General features: G+C 60.4%; 1 protein-coding gene across 2 annotated transcripts in view; it reads left to right on the forward strand.

Annotated features, from left to right (window-relative positions):
- Nucleotides 1–17,034, forward strand: part of NDUFA10 (NADH:ubiquinone oxidoreductase subunit A10) — a 45,514-nt gene that overhangs the window by 2,467 nt on the left and 26,013 nt on the right. For both annotated transcript variants that reach the window (XM_051840752.3, XM_051840753.3), the window contains exons 2-8: nt 2,551–2,719; nt 3,437–3,652; nt 6,266–6,352; nt 9,409–9,530; nt 11,023–11,102; nt 11,746–11,800; nt 13,364–13,449. In XM_051840752.3, coding sequence (XP_051696712.1) covers nt 2,551–2,719; nt 3,437–3,652; nt 6,266–6,352; nt 9,409–9,530; nt 11,023–11,102; nt 11,746–11,800; nt 13,364–13,449 — 815 coding nt within the window. The remainder of the gene's footprint in view (nt 1–2,550; nt 2,720–3,436; nt 3,653–6,265; nt 6,353–9,408; nt 9,531–11,022; nt 11,103–11,745; nt 11,801–13,363; nt 13,450–17,034) is intronic.

Consider the following 17,034-nt stretch of genomic DNA (forward strand, 5'->3'; position numbering starts at 1 on the left):
TCCCATTCCTGGTATTTGAACACGGCTGGTTATGGGCCCCCCCATTCCTGGTATTTGAACACGCTGGTTATTTCGTCGCAGTCTGCGTTTGGTTTTGGGAGCCCTCTGCCTGCATGCATCGTTCTCACTGCACTGCTGTGTGTGCTCCGTGCTGGGAGGCTCTGTTGTCTCGGGAATGTGTGACGCGTCCTCAGCGTGGCTTCACGGCCCTCAGTGCCCCTGGGCTTTTCCCAGCATGCCCCGCTCTCCTCCCTGCTCCCTGCCGACTGCTGACCTTGTTCCTGTCCCTGGTGCTGTTCGCTGGGTCTGGTAGTGTGCGTGAGCTGCAGACGCGGCGTTCCCTGAAGCGTCTGGTTAGGGTGCTCTCGTCTGTGGCTGGGTACCTGCTGGGTGCTGTCCCTGGTGCTGTTTGCTGGGTCTGGTAGTGTGCGTGAGCTGCAGACGCGGCGTTCCCTGAAGCGTCCGGTTAGAGTGCTCTCCTCTGTGGCTGGGTACCTGCTGGGTGCTGTCCCTGGTGCTGTTCGCTGGGTCTGGTAGCGTGCGTGAGCTGCAGACGCGGCGTTCCCTGAAGCGTCCGGTTAGGGTGCTCTCGTCTGTGGCTGGGTACCTGCTGGGTGCTGTCCCTGTGCCGTCCCTGCAGACCTGGCGGGGCACCGTGGTTGCTTCCCGTTTTGACAGCCAGGGATAAAACTGTAGTTCCACACACGCCCGTTTCTTCTGGAAACACCTTTTCCTGTCAGTGGGCCTGGGGGCATGATGACAGTCGTAGAGTAAGCTTGTGGTTTGCGAACAGACCGCGAGCCCTCTGCCAGCGTGAGGGTGCCGCGGGGTTCCCGCCAGCAGCCGGGGCGTCCTCGGCGTCCTCACATGCTTCCGGTGCGCTTGCTCAGAGCCTCGGCTTTGCGGGTCCGCTTCCGTGAGCTCCGCGTGGATCGTTTGCCCGTCGCGTTGGGTTGCGTGTCTGCCTTGCGTTTTTTGTAACGTGCCTTCTCCCCACCCTGCTGCGATCCAGGAAGTGAGCATTGCAGTCCTGGGTCTGTGGTCTGTGACACTCGGTGTTCCAGGGCGTGACTGTCGCCTGGTTGTTTTCCCTGCGCTCTGTCATTGGACGTTGTGCCGCAGGCCCTGTTTCACGGAGTGTACAGCGAATCTTCACAAGGATCGTGTGTTCCGCTTGTGGTGGCCCCGATGCCGTAGGCCTGGGGGTCTCGTTAGCAGTGTGAAGGTGGGCACTGCCTTGTCCTCGCACTGCATCATCAGGTATCTCCCAGCTTGGCACGGGAAGGAGCCTCGTGTCCTTGTTGTAGTCTTTGGTTGCTTTGTAGCGCGGGTGGCTTCTGATGGCCCAGACGGCTGCACAGACGAGGCTGGGCTCGCCTGGCGTTCCCTCTGCGCTGTGCACCGCTGCGGCTGCGGCTTCTCGGGTGTGCGGAGCTTCCTTGTTTGCATTAACGTATGTGAATGCAGAACAGGTTGGCAATGTGGGGCCGGCAGTGAGCAGGTCTCCCCCTCCTCGGAGACGGGAGGGAGCCCTCAGCCTCAGTGCAGCAGGGGAAGTGCTGCCGCTTCCAGAGGTGGAGGAGTTAGGATTTTCTGTGCCATTGTGGAGCTGGGGGGCCTCTCCCCTGTGAGCGATGGGGGAGGGGGAGGGGGAGAGCGGGAGGGGGCCTCTCCCCTGTGAATGATGATGGGGGGGGACGGGGACTCTCATCTGTGCGTGGTGATGGAGGGGGAAGGGGAGGGGACTCTCATCTGTGCGTGGTGATGGAGGGGGAAGGGGAGGACTCTCATCTGTGCGTGGTGATGGAGGGGGAGGGGGGACTCTCATCTGTGCGTGGTGATGGAGGGGGGAGGGGGACTCTCATCTGTGCGTGGTGATGGAGGGGGGAGGGGGACTCTCATCTGTGCGTGGTGATGGAGGGGGAAGGGGGGGACTCTCATCTGTGCGTGGTGATGGAGGGGGAAGGGGGGGACTCTCATCTGTGCGTGGTGATGGAGGGGGAAGGGGGGGACTCTCATCTGTGCGTGGTGATGGAGGGGGAAGGGGGGGACTCTCATCTGTGCGTGGTGATGGAGGGGGAAGGGGGGGACTCTCATCTGTGCGTGGTGATGGAGGGGAAGGGGAGGGGGACTCTCCCCTGTGAGTGATGGGGGAGGGGAACTCTCCCCTGTGAGCGATGATGGTGGGGGGACGGGGACTCTCATCTGTGCGTGGTGATGGAGGGGGAAGGGGGGGACTCTCATCTGTGCGTGGTGATGGAGGGGGAAGGGGGGACTCTCATCTGTGCGTGGTGATGGAGGGGGAAGGGGGGAACTCTCATCTGTGCGTGGTGATGGAGGGGGAAGGGGGGGGACTCTCATCTGTGCGTGGTGATGGAGGGGAAGGGGGGGGACTCTCATCTGTGCGTGGTGATGGAGGGGGAAGGGGGGGACTCTCATCTGTGCGTGGTGATGGAGGGGAAGGGGGGACTCTCCCCTGTGAGAGGGGTGTCTGGCCGCGGGGTTGCGGCGCCTGTAAGCAGAATGCTCACACGATGCTGTTCCTTCCAGGGCGGAGTGCACACCCATGCCCCGTGCAGGCTGAAATATGGACCTCTGGCCTTCATACTTGGAGAAAAAACCTCCAAAAAGTGGACAGAATCCAGCAAAGTGATAACGGTAGATGGCAATATATGTTCCGGAAAAGGCAAGCTCGCAGAGCAGATCGCAGAGAAGCTGGGTAGGCATCTGAGTCGGGCAGAATGGCTCCTGCGGGTGCACGAGGGCTTACCAGTGTCCGCTCGGCGGGATTTCATAAAATCCTCAAATGCTTATGGAAAAGCTGTTTTTAGCCTTTCAGATCTGGGGAGAACAGGCGTGCTGGTTGGCAGTTTGATGGAGTTTTGTCTGGCCCGGGGAGCAGAGCCTTGCCTGTGGGCTGTTGGCTAGAGCCAGAGCGAGGCTGCTGTCCGTTGCAGGTGGTGAACTGGCACGGCCAGGGTGTGTGCCCGTGTCCAGGGTCTGTGCCCGTGTCCCGGGTCTGTGCCCGTGTCCAGGGTCCGTGCCCGTGTCCCGGGTCTGTGCCCGTGTCCCGGGTCCATGCCCGTGTCCCGGGTCCGTGCCCGTGTCCCGGGTCTGTGCCCGTGTCCCACATCCTGGTCCACTGTGCCCTCTGGGGGGTTTGCCTGCAGCTGCTGCTGGCGTAGCAGGGACCCGTCCTCTCAGGAGGAGTCGGTACAGAGGCCCAGCGCAGCCCTTTGGCTCACACGTCTGCCTGATACACACGCCTCAGGCTTGCCGCCGGCCGTGTTACCCGCTCCGGTGCATCCTGACTGGCAGGTGGCCGGAGCCGGTGTGGGGGTGGGGGTGGGGTTCAGCTGGCCTTTGTTGGCGTCATCCGCGAGGCGCGCCCCTGGGGGTGACCCACAGCCGGCTTCACCAGGTGCTCTCTCCTCAGGCTTAAAGCACTTCCCGGAGGCGGGGATCCATTACGCCGACAGCACCACAGGAGACGGAAGACCCCTTGATCTCCAGTTTAGTGGCGGCTGTAGCTTGGAGAAATTTTATGATGACCCGAAGAGCAACGACGGCAACAGCTACCGCCTGCAGTCCTGGCTGTACGCCAGCCGCCTGCTGCAGTACGCGGACGCCCTGGAGCACCTGCTGAGCACAGGTGTGCGCCCGCCCAGCCCGCTGCCCGGCTCGCCTGTTTGAATTGCTGTGAACTACAGCCGTTCTTCAAGGGTTTCGGGAGGCGAGCGCCGTCTTCCAGTCAGGTCCCTGCCACTGCTGCTTCCAGATCCACTGGACTGGAGCAGGACTGAGGGATCCTGTGGAGGTTTCAGGCCATGGCCTGAGCGCATCCGTGGGATGTGTGAGAGCGAGGGCGAAGGAGAGCCCTGCAGCCGCAGGGAGGAGGTGGGACCGCACTCCGGAGTGGGCGTGTGTGATAGGCTGAGGGGCAGCGGGGGCTCACCTACAACCACGGGCAGAAAGCACGAGAGGGCCGTGTGCATGGGGGAAGGGGCGCCCAGGGTCCGGGGCCCGCGTGGTGGAGGGCCGTGTGTCCCTGGAGGGGAAAGCCGAACCAGGGCTCTACACTTGGGTAGGGTGCGTCCGAAGTCCGGGAGGTGGGCACGGTAATCAGGAAACAAAGTTAGGAAATGGAGAGGGCAGGCCATGGGCTGTGTGTGCAGATGAGGTCAGAGTTCAGCCGGCCGACCCCCAAAACACCCTGGGAACCGAACAGATGCACTGCGTGCTTGGGCACAGCCTCTGTGCCGTGGCGGCGCTGGGCTCAGAGGCGGAGGCTGATGGTGCCTGCGGGGCAGAAGGCAGCAGAGGCCTGGGCAGAGGCCAGTGAGTGGGCTTTTATAGGGGTGCGTGTGTGGGCAGAGGCCAGTGGGTGGGCTTTTATAGGGGTGCGTGTGTGGGCAGAGGCCAGTGAGTGGGCTTTTATAGGGGTGTGTGTGTGGGCAGAGGCCAGTGGGTGGGCTTTTACAGGGGTGCGTGTGTGGGCAGAGGGCAGTGGGTGGGCTTTTATAGGGGTGCGTGTGTGGGCAGAGGGCAGTGGGTGGGCTTTTACAGGGGTGCGTGTGTGGGCAGAGGGTAGTGGGTGGGCTTTTACAGGGGTGCGTGTGTGGGCAGAGGGCAGTGGGTGGGTTTTTACAGGGGTGCGTGTGGGCAGAGGGAGGCGGGTGGGCTTTGGGGGGCAGAGGGCAGTGGGTGGGCTTTTACAGGGGTGCGTGTGGGCAGAGGGAGGCGGGTGGGCTTTGGGGGGCAGAGGGCAGTGGGTGGGCTTTTATGGGGGTGCGTGTGGGCAGAGGGAGGCGGGTGGGTGTTTTTGTGGGACTGGTGTGCACGTCGGGGCAGGGGACAGTGAGGGGCGTGTGAGGCAGTGGGGGTTACACGGGTTGATGTGAGAGCTCTTGGTCGGCTTTGACATTCTTGGCTGCTACTGGAGTTCACGGTGTCTGAGCTGGGAGGACAAGAAGGTATTTTTTAAAAATTATTAATTGGCTTATTTGAGAAAGTTCTCCTCTGCTGGTCCATTCCCCAAATGCCTGCATTGGCCAGGGCTGGGCTGTGCTAAAGCCGGGAGTTGGGCACTCAGTCCAAGTCTCCCACCCAGCAGACAGTGACGCGGGTACCTGAGCCGTGGCTGCTGCCTCTCCGGGTGCACGCTAGCAGGAGGCTGGAGGCGGAAGGGAGCGGGGACTTGAAGCCCTGCACTTGATCAGGATGTGGTGTCTTAGGGCACACTGCCAGCCCGAGGATGTGTTTTCGAGAAAGCCCTGGGACCCGAGGAGCTGGGTCAGACTTGGGGCTGCCCGTGCTGCCAGGGCCCTGTGCCTGTGGCCCGAGTCCACACACCCAGGGCGCCTTGCTGGTGTCCCGCTTTCACTGTTTCATTACTCAGTGTGAGCCCCTGTCTTGGTTAGTGTTGCTCTGAGAAAAGTGTGGGCCGTGGCCTGCCCTCTGGTGTCCGCCCAGGACAGCGCGTCTGAGCCGTGGCAGGGGTGTGGAGCTGACCCTGGTGCTCTGCTCCCCCCACTTTAGAGTCACCCGTGTCTTCTGCCTGCTCAGTACTTCAGTTCACGCAAACGTGCCTGTTTCCTTTTGTGCTGCATTGATTTAGTCGCTGCGTGTGTAGCAGGTGCGTGCTGTGTGCAGGCCTGCTCCAGGAGCCTGTGGTGTCGCAGGAGTTAGGGGCTGAAGGCTGACTGTGCAGACAGGTGCAGCAGGTAACAAGTGAGTGGCAGGTGCTCTGAGGAGGCGGGCGCAGCTGTCAGATGGCCGGGTTAGGGGTCTGCTCAGTCCCGTTTGTGATCACAGGGCCCACTGCGGAGGGCTTGTGCCTGGGCTGTGTGCGTCGTCCTCGGGGAGTCACTGGCAGGAGCTCAGTGAGCAAGGCTGGGGGAGTAGAAACCAGGCCCCCGCAGGGACAGCATTTCCCTAGAGGCTGGGCCGGAGGGGCACCATCTGGCCTAAGTTGGGAGGTGTCCCTGTGACCCCCGGGGGGCAGCCTTGGGGCAAGAGCGGCCAGAGGTGAGGAGGAGATGGTGACTGGGCCGCGGCGTGGGGAGCAGGGTGCGGTGGGCACAGGGAGTGTGAGTGGACCCTTCAGAACAAGCTCACTTCCTATGTGTCGCTGACTGCCTGGAGGGGGCGCTGTGTTTCCAGGAGCTGGAGGGCCGTCACCGCTTGGGAACGGGTCTGTGGATGAGTGGGCTTCCTGTTTCTGGGTTGGAGTGCTGCTCTGACGGTGATCTCTGCTTGTGCCCAGGACAAGGCGTGGTGTTGGAGCGCTCCATCTACAGTGACTTCGTCTTCGTGGAGGCCATGCACAGCCAGGGCTACATCCGCAAGCAGTGTGAGTCGTGCGGGTGCTCCCCACGTGTCCCGCACACGGAATGCATTCCCACAGCAGGGAGGGGGCTGCCTGCGCTTCCTCCGCCGCGCCCCCTGCACACGCTGTCCCTTGTCCTTCTACCTCCTGTGGAAGCAAGTGGGGTTCCCTGCACACGTTGTCCCTTGTCCTTCTACCTCCTGTGGAAGCAAGTGGGGTTCCCTCCTCAGACAGCCCTCCCAGGAACACCCCAGTCCTTGGTGCAGCCCGCAGCCACTGAACCCTGCAGGTTCTCTGTGGAGTCAGGAGGTCTGGACTTCCCTGCCCCTGCCAGTAGCTGCCATCGCCCCATCTTGCTCCTCTCGGTCTTTTTTTCCCTAAGGATTTATTTCTTTATTCTGAACGTCTGAGTTACAGAGGAGGAGGCAGAGACAGGGAGAGCTCTTCCATCCGCTGGTTCCTTCCCCAGATGGGCTGTGACAGCCAGCACTGGGCCAGGGCGAACTCTGGAGCTTCATCCGGGTCTCATGTGGGTGGCAGGGGCTCAAACACTTGGGCCTTCTTCTGATGTTTTTCTTGGGCCATTAGCAAGGAGCTGGATGGGAAGTGGAGCAGGAGTCCACCTGGCACCCATGGGATGCTGGCATCGCAGGTGGGGGCTTTGCCCCAGCTCTCAGGTTCTTAGGACAGTAGTCAGAGGTGGGGCATTGCTGAGGCTTTGCCTTGTGGTGGGTGGGAAGATGAAGACCCCCGGGGTAGCTGCAGCCAGCCTGGAGGTCTGGGGTCGAGGCGAGGTTGCAGCGTCTGCGGCCAGGAGGCTGTCCCAGGCCTGTGGGCCCGGCCGGAATCTGGGAGGTCACGGTGAGCGTTGTGCTTAGCGGATGGGGAGACCCGGCAGGCAAGGGATGCTCCTGAGTGTGAGCCCTGTGCCCTGGGGCACTCGGGGCCGTCCGCCTGGGCCTTGCTCTGCCAGACCGATCCCACGGCCGTGCCGAGCGCAGACTGGGTGGCCAGCTGCGCTTCTGCAATGCTGCCTTGTGCTCACGACACACGGATGACAGACAGGGCTTGGCAGGGAGGGTGTGAAACCTACCAGCGGCTTCCTTGTGCTTAGGTTCCTGGCTGTGAGGAGTCCACTCAGTGCGAGGAGCCCCGGGCAAGGCGTCTCCGGGGCAGCGGGGGGGGGGGGGGGGCTGCTGGGGCGGGGCTGAGCCTCCTTAGGGCTCAATGGTTGTGTTTTGTCCTGGAAGTGCTAGGGAGCCGCGGGAGACTTGGCAGCGGAGGATGTGGTTGTGTTAGAGGGTGTGTGGTGAGGGCAGATCCCCAGGCAAGCCTGGGCAGTCAGCCCTGCTGGGGAAGGGGGCAGAGGGGCAGTGGGCGTGTCCAGCTGGACGCCACCTGGGAGGAGCTGTGGAGGGCCGCAGGCTGAGAAGTGACTTCGCCTCTGGGCGTCTGGAGTGTGGTTCCCTCGAGATGGGGGGGGGGGGGGGCTGTGGGAGAGGCCTGCCAGTGGGTGAGTGTTGGTGTCCCGAGGACTATGCAGGGCTGGAGACAGTTTGGGGGTCGTCATTGAGCGTGGGCCTGCTTTGTCCTGGGAAAACCCCTGGAGTAGGGTGTGTGCTGGGCCCAGAGGGGACCTCACTCCTGGGGGTGCCCTTGCGGGGGCTGTGGAGCCCCTGAAGTGAAGCTGGGTGGGCAGGTGCACAGGAGAGCAAGAGGGTGGGAGGGGGTGCTCTTCCACGTCACGTGGACGTGACAGGAGCAGAAAAGGCCCGCGCGTGATCCCTGCCTTTAGCAGGAGTCACTTCAGTGTCGGGTGCAGGACAGCTGCTTGCGTGGATGGCCTAGGACAAGGTGGAGGCTCCCGAGACGTGGGCACGTGAGCAGGAGAAAGGGGGAGAATGGAACTGGGGGTGGGGGGACTGGCCTGCTAAAGGTCCAGCAAACAGCGCATCGTGCTGTCCTGTGTGAACAGTCCCACAGTCACAGTCAGCAAACGGAAGCGAGGTGGGTCCGGCAGGTTGTGCTGGGGCAGGTGTGCCGTCCTCCGTGTGGTCCTCTGCAGTTGCTCACGTTGGCAGTGGCGCCTCTCAACATTGCCTCCAAAGTGGGGTTAGGAGCGGCGGTGCTGGAGCCGGGTCGCTGCCTGCCCGCTGCAGCTTCGGTAGAGTACTCCCCGCCTTCGCTGCCTTCGCTTTTGTTCTGTTGCCAGGTCTGAGCCGGTAGGTAGTTCTCTAGCTGGTGACATTTGCTGACACACGCTGCACCCTGGTAAATGGCTCCCACATCACAGCTCGAGTCCTGGTGCTCCTCACCCTGGAAGTTGTCCTCTCGGGTCTGATACTTTCCCTTGTGCGGTGCCGGCCAAGCACTGCTGTCAGTGCCGTGAGCCCCCAGCCGCTGTGGCACTGGAACCGTCACACACCTGCGCGTGCACAGATCGGCAGATGGTGTGTGGCTTGGGGTTTGTTTGCCTTTGTCCATTACTCAAAGAGGAGCACAGGGCGCTAGCCCCGTGGGGATGCGGGGTGACGAGGGCCCCACTGTGTGTGCCCTGTAGGGATGTGGGGTGATGGGGGCCCCTCTGTGTGTGCCCTGTGGGATGCGGGGTGACGAGGACCCCTCTGTGTGTGCCCTTGTGGAGATGTGGAGTGACGAGGGCCCCTCTGTGTTTGCCCTGTGGGATGTGGGGTGATGGGGGCCCCTCTGTGTGTGCCCTGTGGGATGCAGGGTGACAAGGGCTCCTCTGTGTGTGCCCTGTGGGATTTGGGGTGATGGCCCCTCTGTGTGTGTGTCCTGTAGGATGTGGGGTGACGAGGGCCCCTCTGTGTGTGCCCTGTAGGGATGTGGGGTGACGAGTCGCCCTCTGTCTGTGCCCTTGTGGAGATGTGGGGTGACGAGGGCCCCTCTGTGTTTGCCCTGTGGGGATGTGGGGTGACGAGTCGCCCTCTGTGTGTGCCCTGTGGGATGCGGGGTGACGAGGACCCCTCCGTGTGTGTGTCCTGTGGGATGTGGGGTGACGAGGGCCCCTCTGTGTGTGCCCTGTGGGATGCGGGGTGACGGTCGCCCTCTTGTGGCAGGTGTGGAGCACTACAACCAGGTGAAGAAGGTCACCATCTGTGAGTACCTGCCCCCCCACGTGGCCATCTACATCGACGTGCCTGTGCCAGAGATCCAGAGTCGCATTCAGAAGAAAGGAAACGTAAGTCAGGTTTACATCAAAGGCCAAGGTTCTCTTTGTGCGTCCTTGTTATCTTTCATTTTTTTTGAGTTTTATTTTTTATGGAAAAAGAGAGAGGGAGAGGGAAAGCTTCTGTCCACTGGTTCACTCCCCAGCTGGCTGCAGTGGCCAGGAGTGGGCCAGGAGTTTCTTCCAGGCCTCCCACGTGGGTGCAGGGCCCAGGCATTTGGGTCATCTTCTACTGCTTTCCTAGTTGCATTTATAGGGCGCTGGATCAAAAGTGGAGCAGCTGAGACAAGAAGTGACACCCATTTGGGATGCCAGTGTCGCAGGCGACAGCTTTACCTGCCAAGCCACAACACAGGCCCTACCTTGTTGTTTTAATATAAGTCAGCCCTGAAAACGCGTTTGGGGAGTGAAGCAGCAGATGGAAGATCTGTCTGTCTGGCTTTCTCTCTGTCTCTGGCACACAGTTATTTAATTCAAATAAATAAAGTCGTGGCCTCTAGAGTGACACAGCCAGCGGGCGCCCTGGTGGGTGGAGGGAGGCCCGAGCGCGGCCTGGTGCTGTTTCCCGTTGGGGCTGCTGCTCCAGGCCTGGGCCGTCTCAGAGTGGGGGAGGCTCCCGAGAGCACCCCCCCGCCCCCGTCCTCTCCTGCTCTTTTCCCACAACGAGTTGGAAGTGACTAAGAGCCACTAGTTGAACTGGAGTCGAGGCTTTAGGGTGATTGCTGGGAATGTCCAAACTCGGAAGAGCGGCTGGAGTTGCCGACGGTGGAGTGCTGCGTCCCGTGCCTGTGGGTCCGTGTTCCCGTTGTGTGTTAAGTTTATGGACACCAGACCCCTTTGCCGGCCAGCCTGCATTTACCCTTTTGTTACTTGGCGCAGCTCATCAGGGAGCTTTACAGACAGATCACCGATTTTGTGATGCGTGGCCGATGTCACTCACGCCACTCATACCCAGGATCTCCTCTTGGTGGGGCTCGTGTGCCAGGTGCCTAAGAGGACAGGAAGGGTCACAAAGACTGGAACTGTCCTGCTGCCCAGTCCTTACGGAAACCACTCCTGGGGTCTGGCGTTGGTGCACACGTGGCCACTGTGCCGGGTCAGTGCTGGGCCTGCAGGTGGCGGTAGACCGCTGAGCGGTCGGCTCTCCTCTGCCATGTTTCTTCTTAGTAGTGAACGTATGGTGAAGTCCAGTTTGTGACATTGGCCTGGTTTAAGGGTGGATGTGCCAGTGTTGCACGCACCTCCACACTCCCGAGGAGCAGGCCACACCCCTACACCCGTGCTCTCGCATAGCCTGACCTCAGGGAAGACCTGGGATGTGGCTTCCTCAGAGGCCTCCTCCCACCCCGTTCTGAGTGTGTCTCAGCCTGCGGGGGGCTCCACACCTGTGGTCGGGTGGCGGCGGTGCTCTGTGACGTGGGCACCCTGCGTCCCACCCCGCACGTGCGGGCGGGGGAAGGCGAGTGTGGGTGTAGCCTCCTGCTTTCCTCTCTGCTCTGCCTAGCCTCATGAAATGAAGATCACGGCTGCATATCTCCAGGACATCGAGAACGCCTACAAGAAAACCTTCCTCCCCGAGATGAGGTGAGCGGGCGTGCACTCTGGCGTCTGCACGTTTCAGTCGCGTTCCTGGGGGGATGGGTAGGTTTCGGCTTGCTTGTGTTGTCCCTGCTCTCAGGGGTCCTGGAGTAGATGGCAGAGCGGGTTTCATTTCTTCCCTGGCTGGACAGGCAGGACTCTGAACCGTAAGTGTAGACCCGGGAGGAAGGGGAGGAAGTGTGCAGACGTGAAGGGCCCTTGCCTTCCTGTTGAGACCGCTGTGACTCCACGGTGCGGACCAGGGCCTCGGAGTGTGGGCGCTGAGCTGCTGCTGCCCTGTGTGCAGGGTGCCTTTGGCCCAGCAGCTCGGCTGTCGGGTCCCCGTGCTGCGTGGCTGCTCTCTGGCCGCCTCTGCTGGGCCCCTTTCTCCTTCCTCGTGGCTTGTGACAGCTGGGGTTCGGTGGCCTCACGACCTTGGGCCTCGGGGCAGTGTAGCCAGGGATCCGCACCTGCAGGGGCGTGGGACGGCCCCTCCCCGGTCACCGTGGCGCGTCCCGGGGGCCAGCTCAGGGCCCGCTCACAGGGCCGGTGGAGCGTTAGGAGCGGGCGCGTCAGTGGCCTGGGTCCTGGGAGCATCTCCGCGGCTGGGAGGAGCCGATGCTGCAGTTCCTGTTGCTTTTTCTTCCAGTGAGAAATGTGAGGTTTTGCAGTACGATGCGAGGGAAGCCCAGGACGCAGACAAGGTAAGACAATGGTCGAAAACGTGTGGTTTTCCTTAGATTTGACTCACGTAATTATCTTGTAAATCAGGTAACCAGCGACTCCAATGTCGTGAAGAAGCATCAGCGTGTTATCAACAGTCCCCGGCCGTGAGGTTTCGCGTTGTTTGCAATAATTCAGTGTCTGATCTACGGATGTGAACGGGAAAGGAGCCTTGGGCTGTCCACCCGACGTTGCTGGTCAGGTGGTGACGCTGCAGGTGGACTGCTGGGGCGGGCTCAGTCTGGAAATGACGGCTCTCAAATGGCCGCCTGGTGGAGTTCCGGTCAGGCTCGGCTGTGTGCAGGGAGCGTAGCCAGAGGCCTGCCACGGACAAGCGTGCGTCAGGAAGGCTTGGTCTCCAGGTGCAGCGCTGTCCTGCGCAGGGCTGGTGTCAGGGCGGAGCTCGTGCGGGCTTAGGGAGGAGCCGCAGCAGGCAGGTGCAGGCAGGCATGTCCGGTGTGGGGTCTGCACCCAAAGTCCGGTCTCAAGGACAAGGCGGAGTGGAGGACAGTGGGAATTACGGCAAAGAACTCCCATTTGGCATTGTATGTTACAGCTGAGACAGTACTTCAAAAAGTTTGTGAAAAACAGAAATAAAAGATACGTTTATTTAGGAGCAAAAAATTTTTGAAATCCGTGCATAGAGTTTTCCTTGTGTGCATTTTCCGTGCACTTCTTGGAAACCCATGAATTTTAAGCTTTTTTTTTTTTTTTTTTTTTTGGTCATCAAAATAAACTCTTAGTCCCATTGTCCCCAAGTTTTTGGAAGTCCCTTGGTATTAAGCGTAAGTTACCAAACCAGAGCTGAACAACACGTAATTTAAAACTTGTAGGATCAAGTACAGGTTTTGGGCCCTGGGATTGAGGTGCGGGTGGAGGCGTCGGGACAGGAGGCACCCTTCTGAGTGGACCTCTCTGAAATGCACCTCAGCTGCCTCCCGAGGGGACGTGTGTGCCTTTGTCCTGAAGCCCTGGCGCTTGCCCCGCTGTCCTGGCTCGGCTGCCCGCGCACTGAGACCTGGCGGCCTCCCTCCGCAGCCTGTCTCCTTCCTGTCTCCTTTCAGGCGAGCGGTGGGCGAGGCCACCGCTGCCTCGGGGCTGCCTTGTCTGAGTTCATTCTCGAGTGCGCTCCCTGAGCTTGGCCTGTTTCGGGGCTGCCCCTCTGGCCGGTCAGGGCCAGACTGCGCTGACCATGGAACTTCGATTGCTGGGCTCCTTAGAGAGCGTCTCCGTCACACCGTCCCTCTGAGCGCCTTCCAGAGCGCACCAGCCTGGGAAGAAACGGGTGGGCTGCCCCTGGGTGGGCTGTCCCGGGTGGGCTGCCCCTCCCCGGCTTTCGGCCTTGTGTGTCCTTTCTCCGCGCACCTGTGGGGCGGCGCCTGCACCGCTGCTGCCCGAGCGTGCGTGGGGCGGCCCTCGGCTGGCCGGTGAATGGAGGATCGTCCAGCTCAGCTTTTGTGGCTGGTGTGGTTTTTCCTGCCAGATGGCGGCAGCTTGCAGTGCATTAAAACGTGAGCTCACTTGCATTCTGCATCTGCTCCTAGGTGGTGGAGGACATCGAATACCTCAAGTGTGACAAGGGGCCGTGGCTCTCCCAGGACGACCGCACCCTGCACAACCTGCGAATGCTGTGAGTGCGCGCGGCGGGAAGCGCAGCACGCTGGTCTCAGAGTGAGGTTTGCAGGCAGCGTCAGCAGCTGCCAGTGCCTGCCTGCGGCCCCTCCTCCCTCCCACACAGCCCTGGCCTCTGGCCTGCACCTGCCTGCACCGGGGGCCGTGGTTCACTCAGCAGATACGTGGCTCCCACTTTCCAGACGTAAGGGATCTGTGAAACTCCCCCTGTCTTGGGACACGCACTCCAGTAGGGAGAAACAGAAACACAACTTCCGGGTCAGGAGAGCCATGCAGTAGGTGGCCTTGGGTGACAGGACAGTGGGGGGTGGTGACAAAGGGCACTTTGGTCAGGGAGTAGAGCCAGGACTGGGCCTGCAGGTATCTGGGGTATGGGGCCCTGAGCCCACAGTGCAGTGGGGCACACCCAGCACCACGCCAGAGGGGCTGGAGCAGAGGGCAGGAGGCTGCCGTGGGAAGGGGGCACAGGCGTGGCCTTTGTGCTCTGAGAGGCAGGACCTTGTCTCCCTCACCGTGCCCTGGCCGTCCTCCCTCCCCCGTGTCCACACCCTACCCTCCCTCGTTCTCTCACCACTCTGGGGCCAGGGTTCTGTGTTGTTCCTCCCACCTTCCGTGGCCAGAGCCTGGAGCCTGAGCACCCTTGTCGTGTGTCTTCTTTTGTGGTGACTGTGCCTGGCCCCTGGCTGCAGACACCATGGACAGTCAGCCGAGGGCCCACCTGGACCTTTCACCTGCATGGCAGACAAGCTGGCCTCTGGCAGGTCGCGATAGCAGCCTTCTCACAGGGCGCTCTCCTGGGCCAGGCCCCTGTTTGCACAGGCCGTGCACCTGCTCCTGTCCATCCTGACTGCTCCTCACAGCACTGAGGCCCTGGGGTCCACAGCCTATGTGCCAGCCACGTCGAAACGAGTCTTCGGTGGCTGCCCACAGAAAGTGCACACAAGGGACGGCCCCCGCGGGTGGGAGTGCTCTCAGGGCTGGGCCTGTCGCAGGATTCAGAGTGATTTGGTAATGGCAGCGATGTGCCAGCACCCTGGTCATGTGTAAATCAAACTTGAGCATTCGAGGGTCTTTGATGTAAGATAGTGGAGGAAACATGAACAGATAGGTTGGGTTTCTGTCTTTCCAGTCACGTCGGGGGTGCTAGCCTGGCCTGACCCTGTCCTGTCCTGTTCCCTGCTACGGGCCAGGAGGCTATGACAAGGTCTGGGACCCCGGCCTCGGGAGCCCTTGCCTGTCTCAGGCCCGTAAGGCATGAGCTTGCCTGGGCATTCGGCTTTCTCTTTCCTCATTGCCTGGAGGTCAGTGATGGTGTTCAGGAAGGGGCGTCTGTGCAGCTCCTGCCTCTCGGGCGCCGGTGCCCCTGGACTGCCAGTCCTCTACTTCTCTCTGGGTGGGAGAACACTTGACTAAAACTTACCCACGCCAGCCACCCAGAGAGCAGAGACGGCTCACTGCTGTCCTGGGTCCCCACATGGTGTGGGGTGCCTGCTGTACCTGTGTGTCCTGACAGTTTGTTCACAGGCTCTCGGTAGTCGGCGTGGGTGGTCTTCATGGAAGGCAGAGACCCCAGCTTAGCGCTCACTGACGTGTGGCTCTGAAACCCACGCCACCTTCATGGCTTCCGTGTCTCCTTGCCCCCGTCCATGCTGCAGCTGCAGGGTTCCTGGCTGGTGGGGAGAAGCAGGTCTCCACGCCCAGAGTAAGGCTTGTTATGGTGACCCGTAAGGACACAGCGCTGGGTCAGGGAGGAAGCGGGCGGCTCGGGGCCTGGAGGAGCCCGTGCTCGGCTTCTGCGAGGGCCGTCGGGGGCCCAGCCTGCGAGCTGCTCTCGAGCAGTGGAGCGTGCGGGGGCCCAGCTGGGAGGAGCCAGGATTCGTCCAGATCAGCTGCGGCTCCGTCTCTGCAGCAGCTGGGATTCAAACTTCTGATCTTTGACTGGGTACCCACGTGTGCTGTGTGTGTGCCTTGGTTGAGATACACATGGCCTCTGGGCCCATCCAGCCCTTGGCAGTGAGGAGTGGTTCTTGGACTTTAAAGGGTTGGGAGGAGAGAAGAGGATTCTGGGACAGGCGCGGCCTCAGAGCCTGCTCCTAACTGCGGGGTCAGCTGTGCACCCCACAGAGTCCCTCTTTGAGGCTGGGCCTTTGGCCTAGTGGTTGTCTCCCACTTCCCAAATTGCAGAGCCTGGGTTCTGGTCCCAGCTCTGGTCCCAGTGCAGCTTCCTGCTGCTGCGCCCTCTGGAAGGCTCCCTGCACGCATGTGGGAGGCCCACACTGAGTTCCTGGCTTCCATGTGGCTATGGTAGGCATTCGGGCAGTGAATCAGCTCATGGGAGATCTGTCTCCCTCTCTCCTGTCTGTCTGTCTCCTTCTCAAATAAATTAGATACATTCAAATAATTTTAAAATATCATTCATATTTGCAATATGATAATAAGCTTATTGGACACATTTTTGTTCAACTTTAGGTTACTTTTTTTTAAGTGTATTTATTTGAAAGAGTTAGAGAATGCTTCCACCTGCTGCTTCACTCCCCAGATGGTTGCAATGGCCAAGGCTGGGCCAGATCAAAGCCAAGTGCCAGGAGCTTCAACTGGGTCTCCCACGTGGGAGCAGAGGCCTAAGGACTCGGGCCATCTTCTACAGCTTTCCCAGGCCATAGCAGAGAGCTGGATCAGAAGTGGACCAGCTGGGACTTGAACCTGTGCCCATATGGGATGGACATGAGCATTGCAGGCAGCGGCTCTACCTGCTGTACCACACCACCAGCCCTGAGGTTGCTGTCTGGAGTTATGACAGTGGTTACCGAGTCAGGCTGTGTGAACGTGGACTGCTCACTCACCAGTGCTTTGCAGAATTGTTCTCCAGTAGATAGGTGTGAGTTTGCACATCCGTCCCTGTCCTCTGCAGGGTCCTCAGACAGAAAGCAGGTCCTCGGGTTTGGACACCGAAAGGAAGCATTTGCTCCTCTTTGCTGCTAATAAACACTAAACCTCATTTTATGTTTTTATTGCCCATGTATTTGTCCTTTGTGAATTTTCCTGCATTCTCCAAAGAACCGGGTTTCTGTTTTTTGGTTTACTCTACTGCTTCCCTGCTTCCAATTTCTGTGATGTTTACTTTGGTTTTTATTTCATTCCCTGCCTGCTTTGGGCTCTAGTTGTTGCTCTTTCTCTGTGGTTTCTTCTTTCTAATACGTTCATTCAGTGCTTTTTCACAGTAGGAGTCCCTTTTGCTGGATTCCACACATTTTGAAGAGTAAATAAATAAAAATAAAACTTCAGTATATATAAATATAAATTTAGAATATATGTAGTTTTAAATTTTGTTTATTTGTATTTATTTGAAAGTCTGAGAGACAGAGGGAAACAGAGAAAGAGTCCCATTTGCTCGTCCATTCTGCCAGTGCCTGCAGCAGCTGTGGGTGGGCATCCCGGAGCCAGCAGCTGAGAACTCCGTCCAGGTCTCCCCTGTGGGCAGCAGGGACCCAGGTACCTGAGCCGTCACTGCTGCCTCCCGGGGTGGGACGCGGAGCCGACGCCGGAGCCGACGCCGCTGCCGGGCCTTGCAGGGCGGAGGGAG

Source organism: Oryctolagus cuniculus, chromosome 3, assembly GCF_051225735.1.
Source record: "Oryctolagus cuniculus isolate XC-2025 breed Fujian yellow rabbit chromosome 3, ASM5122573v1, whole genome shotgun sequence".
Lineage (NCBI taxonomy): Eukaryota > Metazoa > Chordata > Mammalia > Lagomorpha > Leporidae > Oryctolagus > Oryctolagus cuniculus.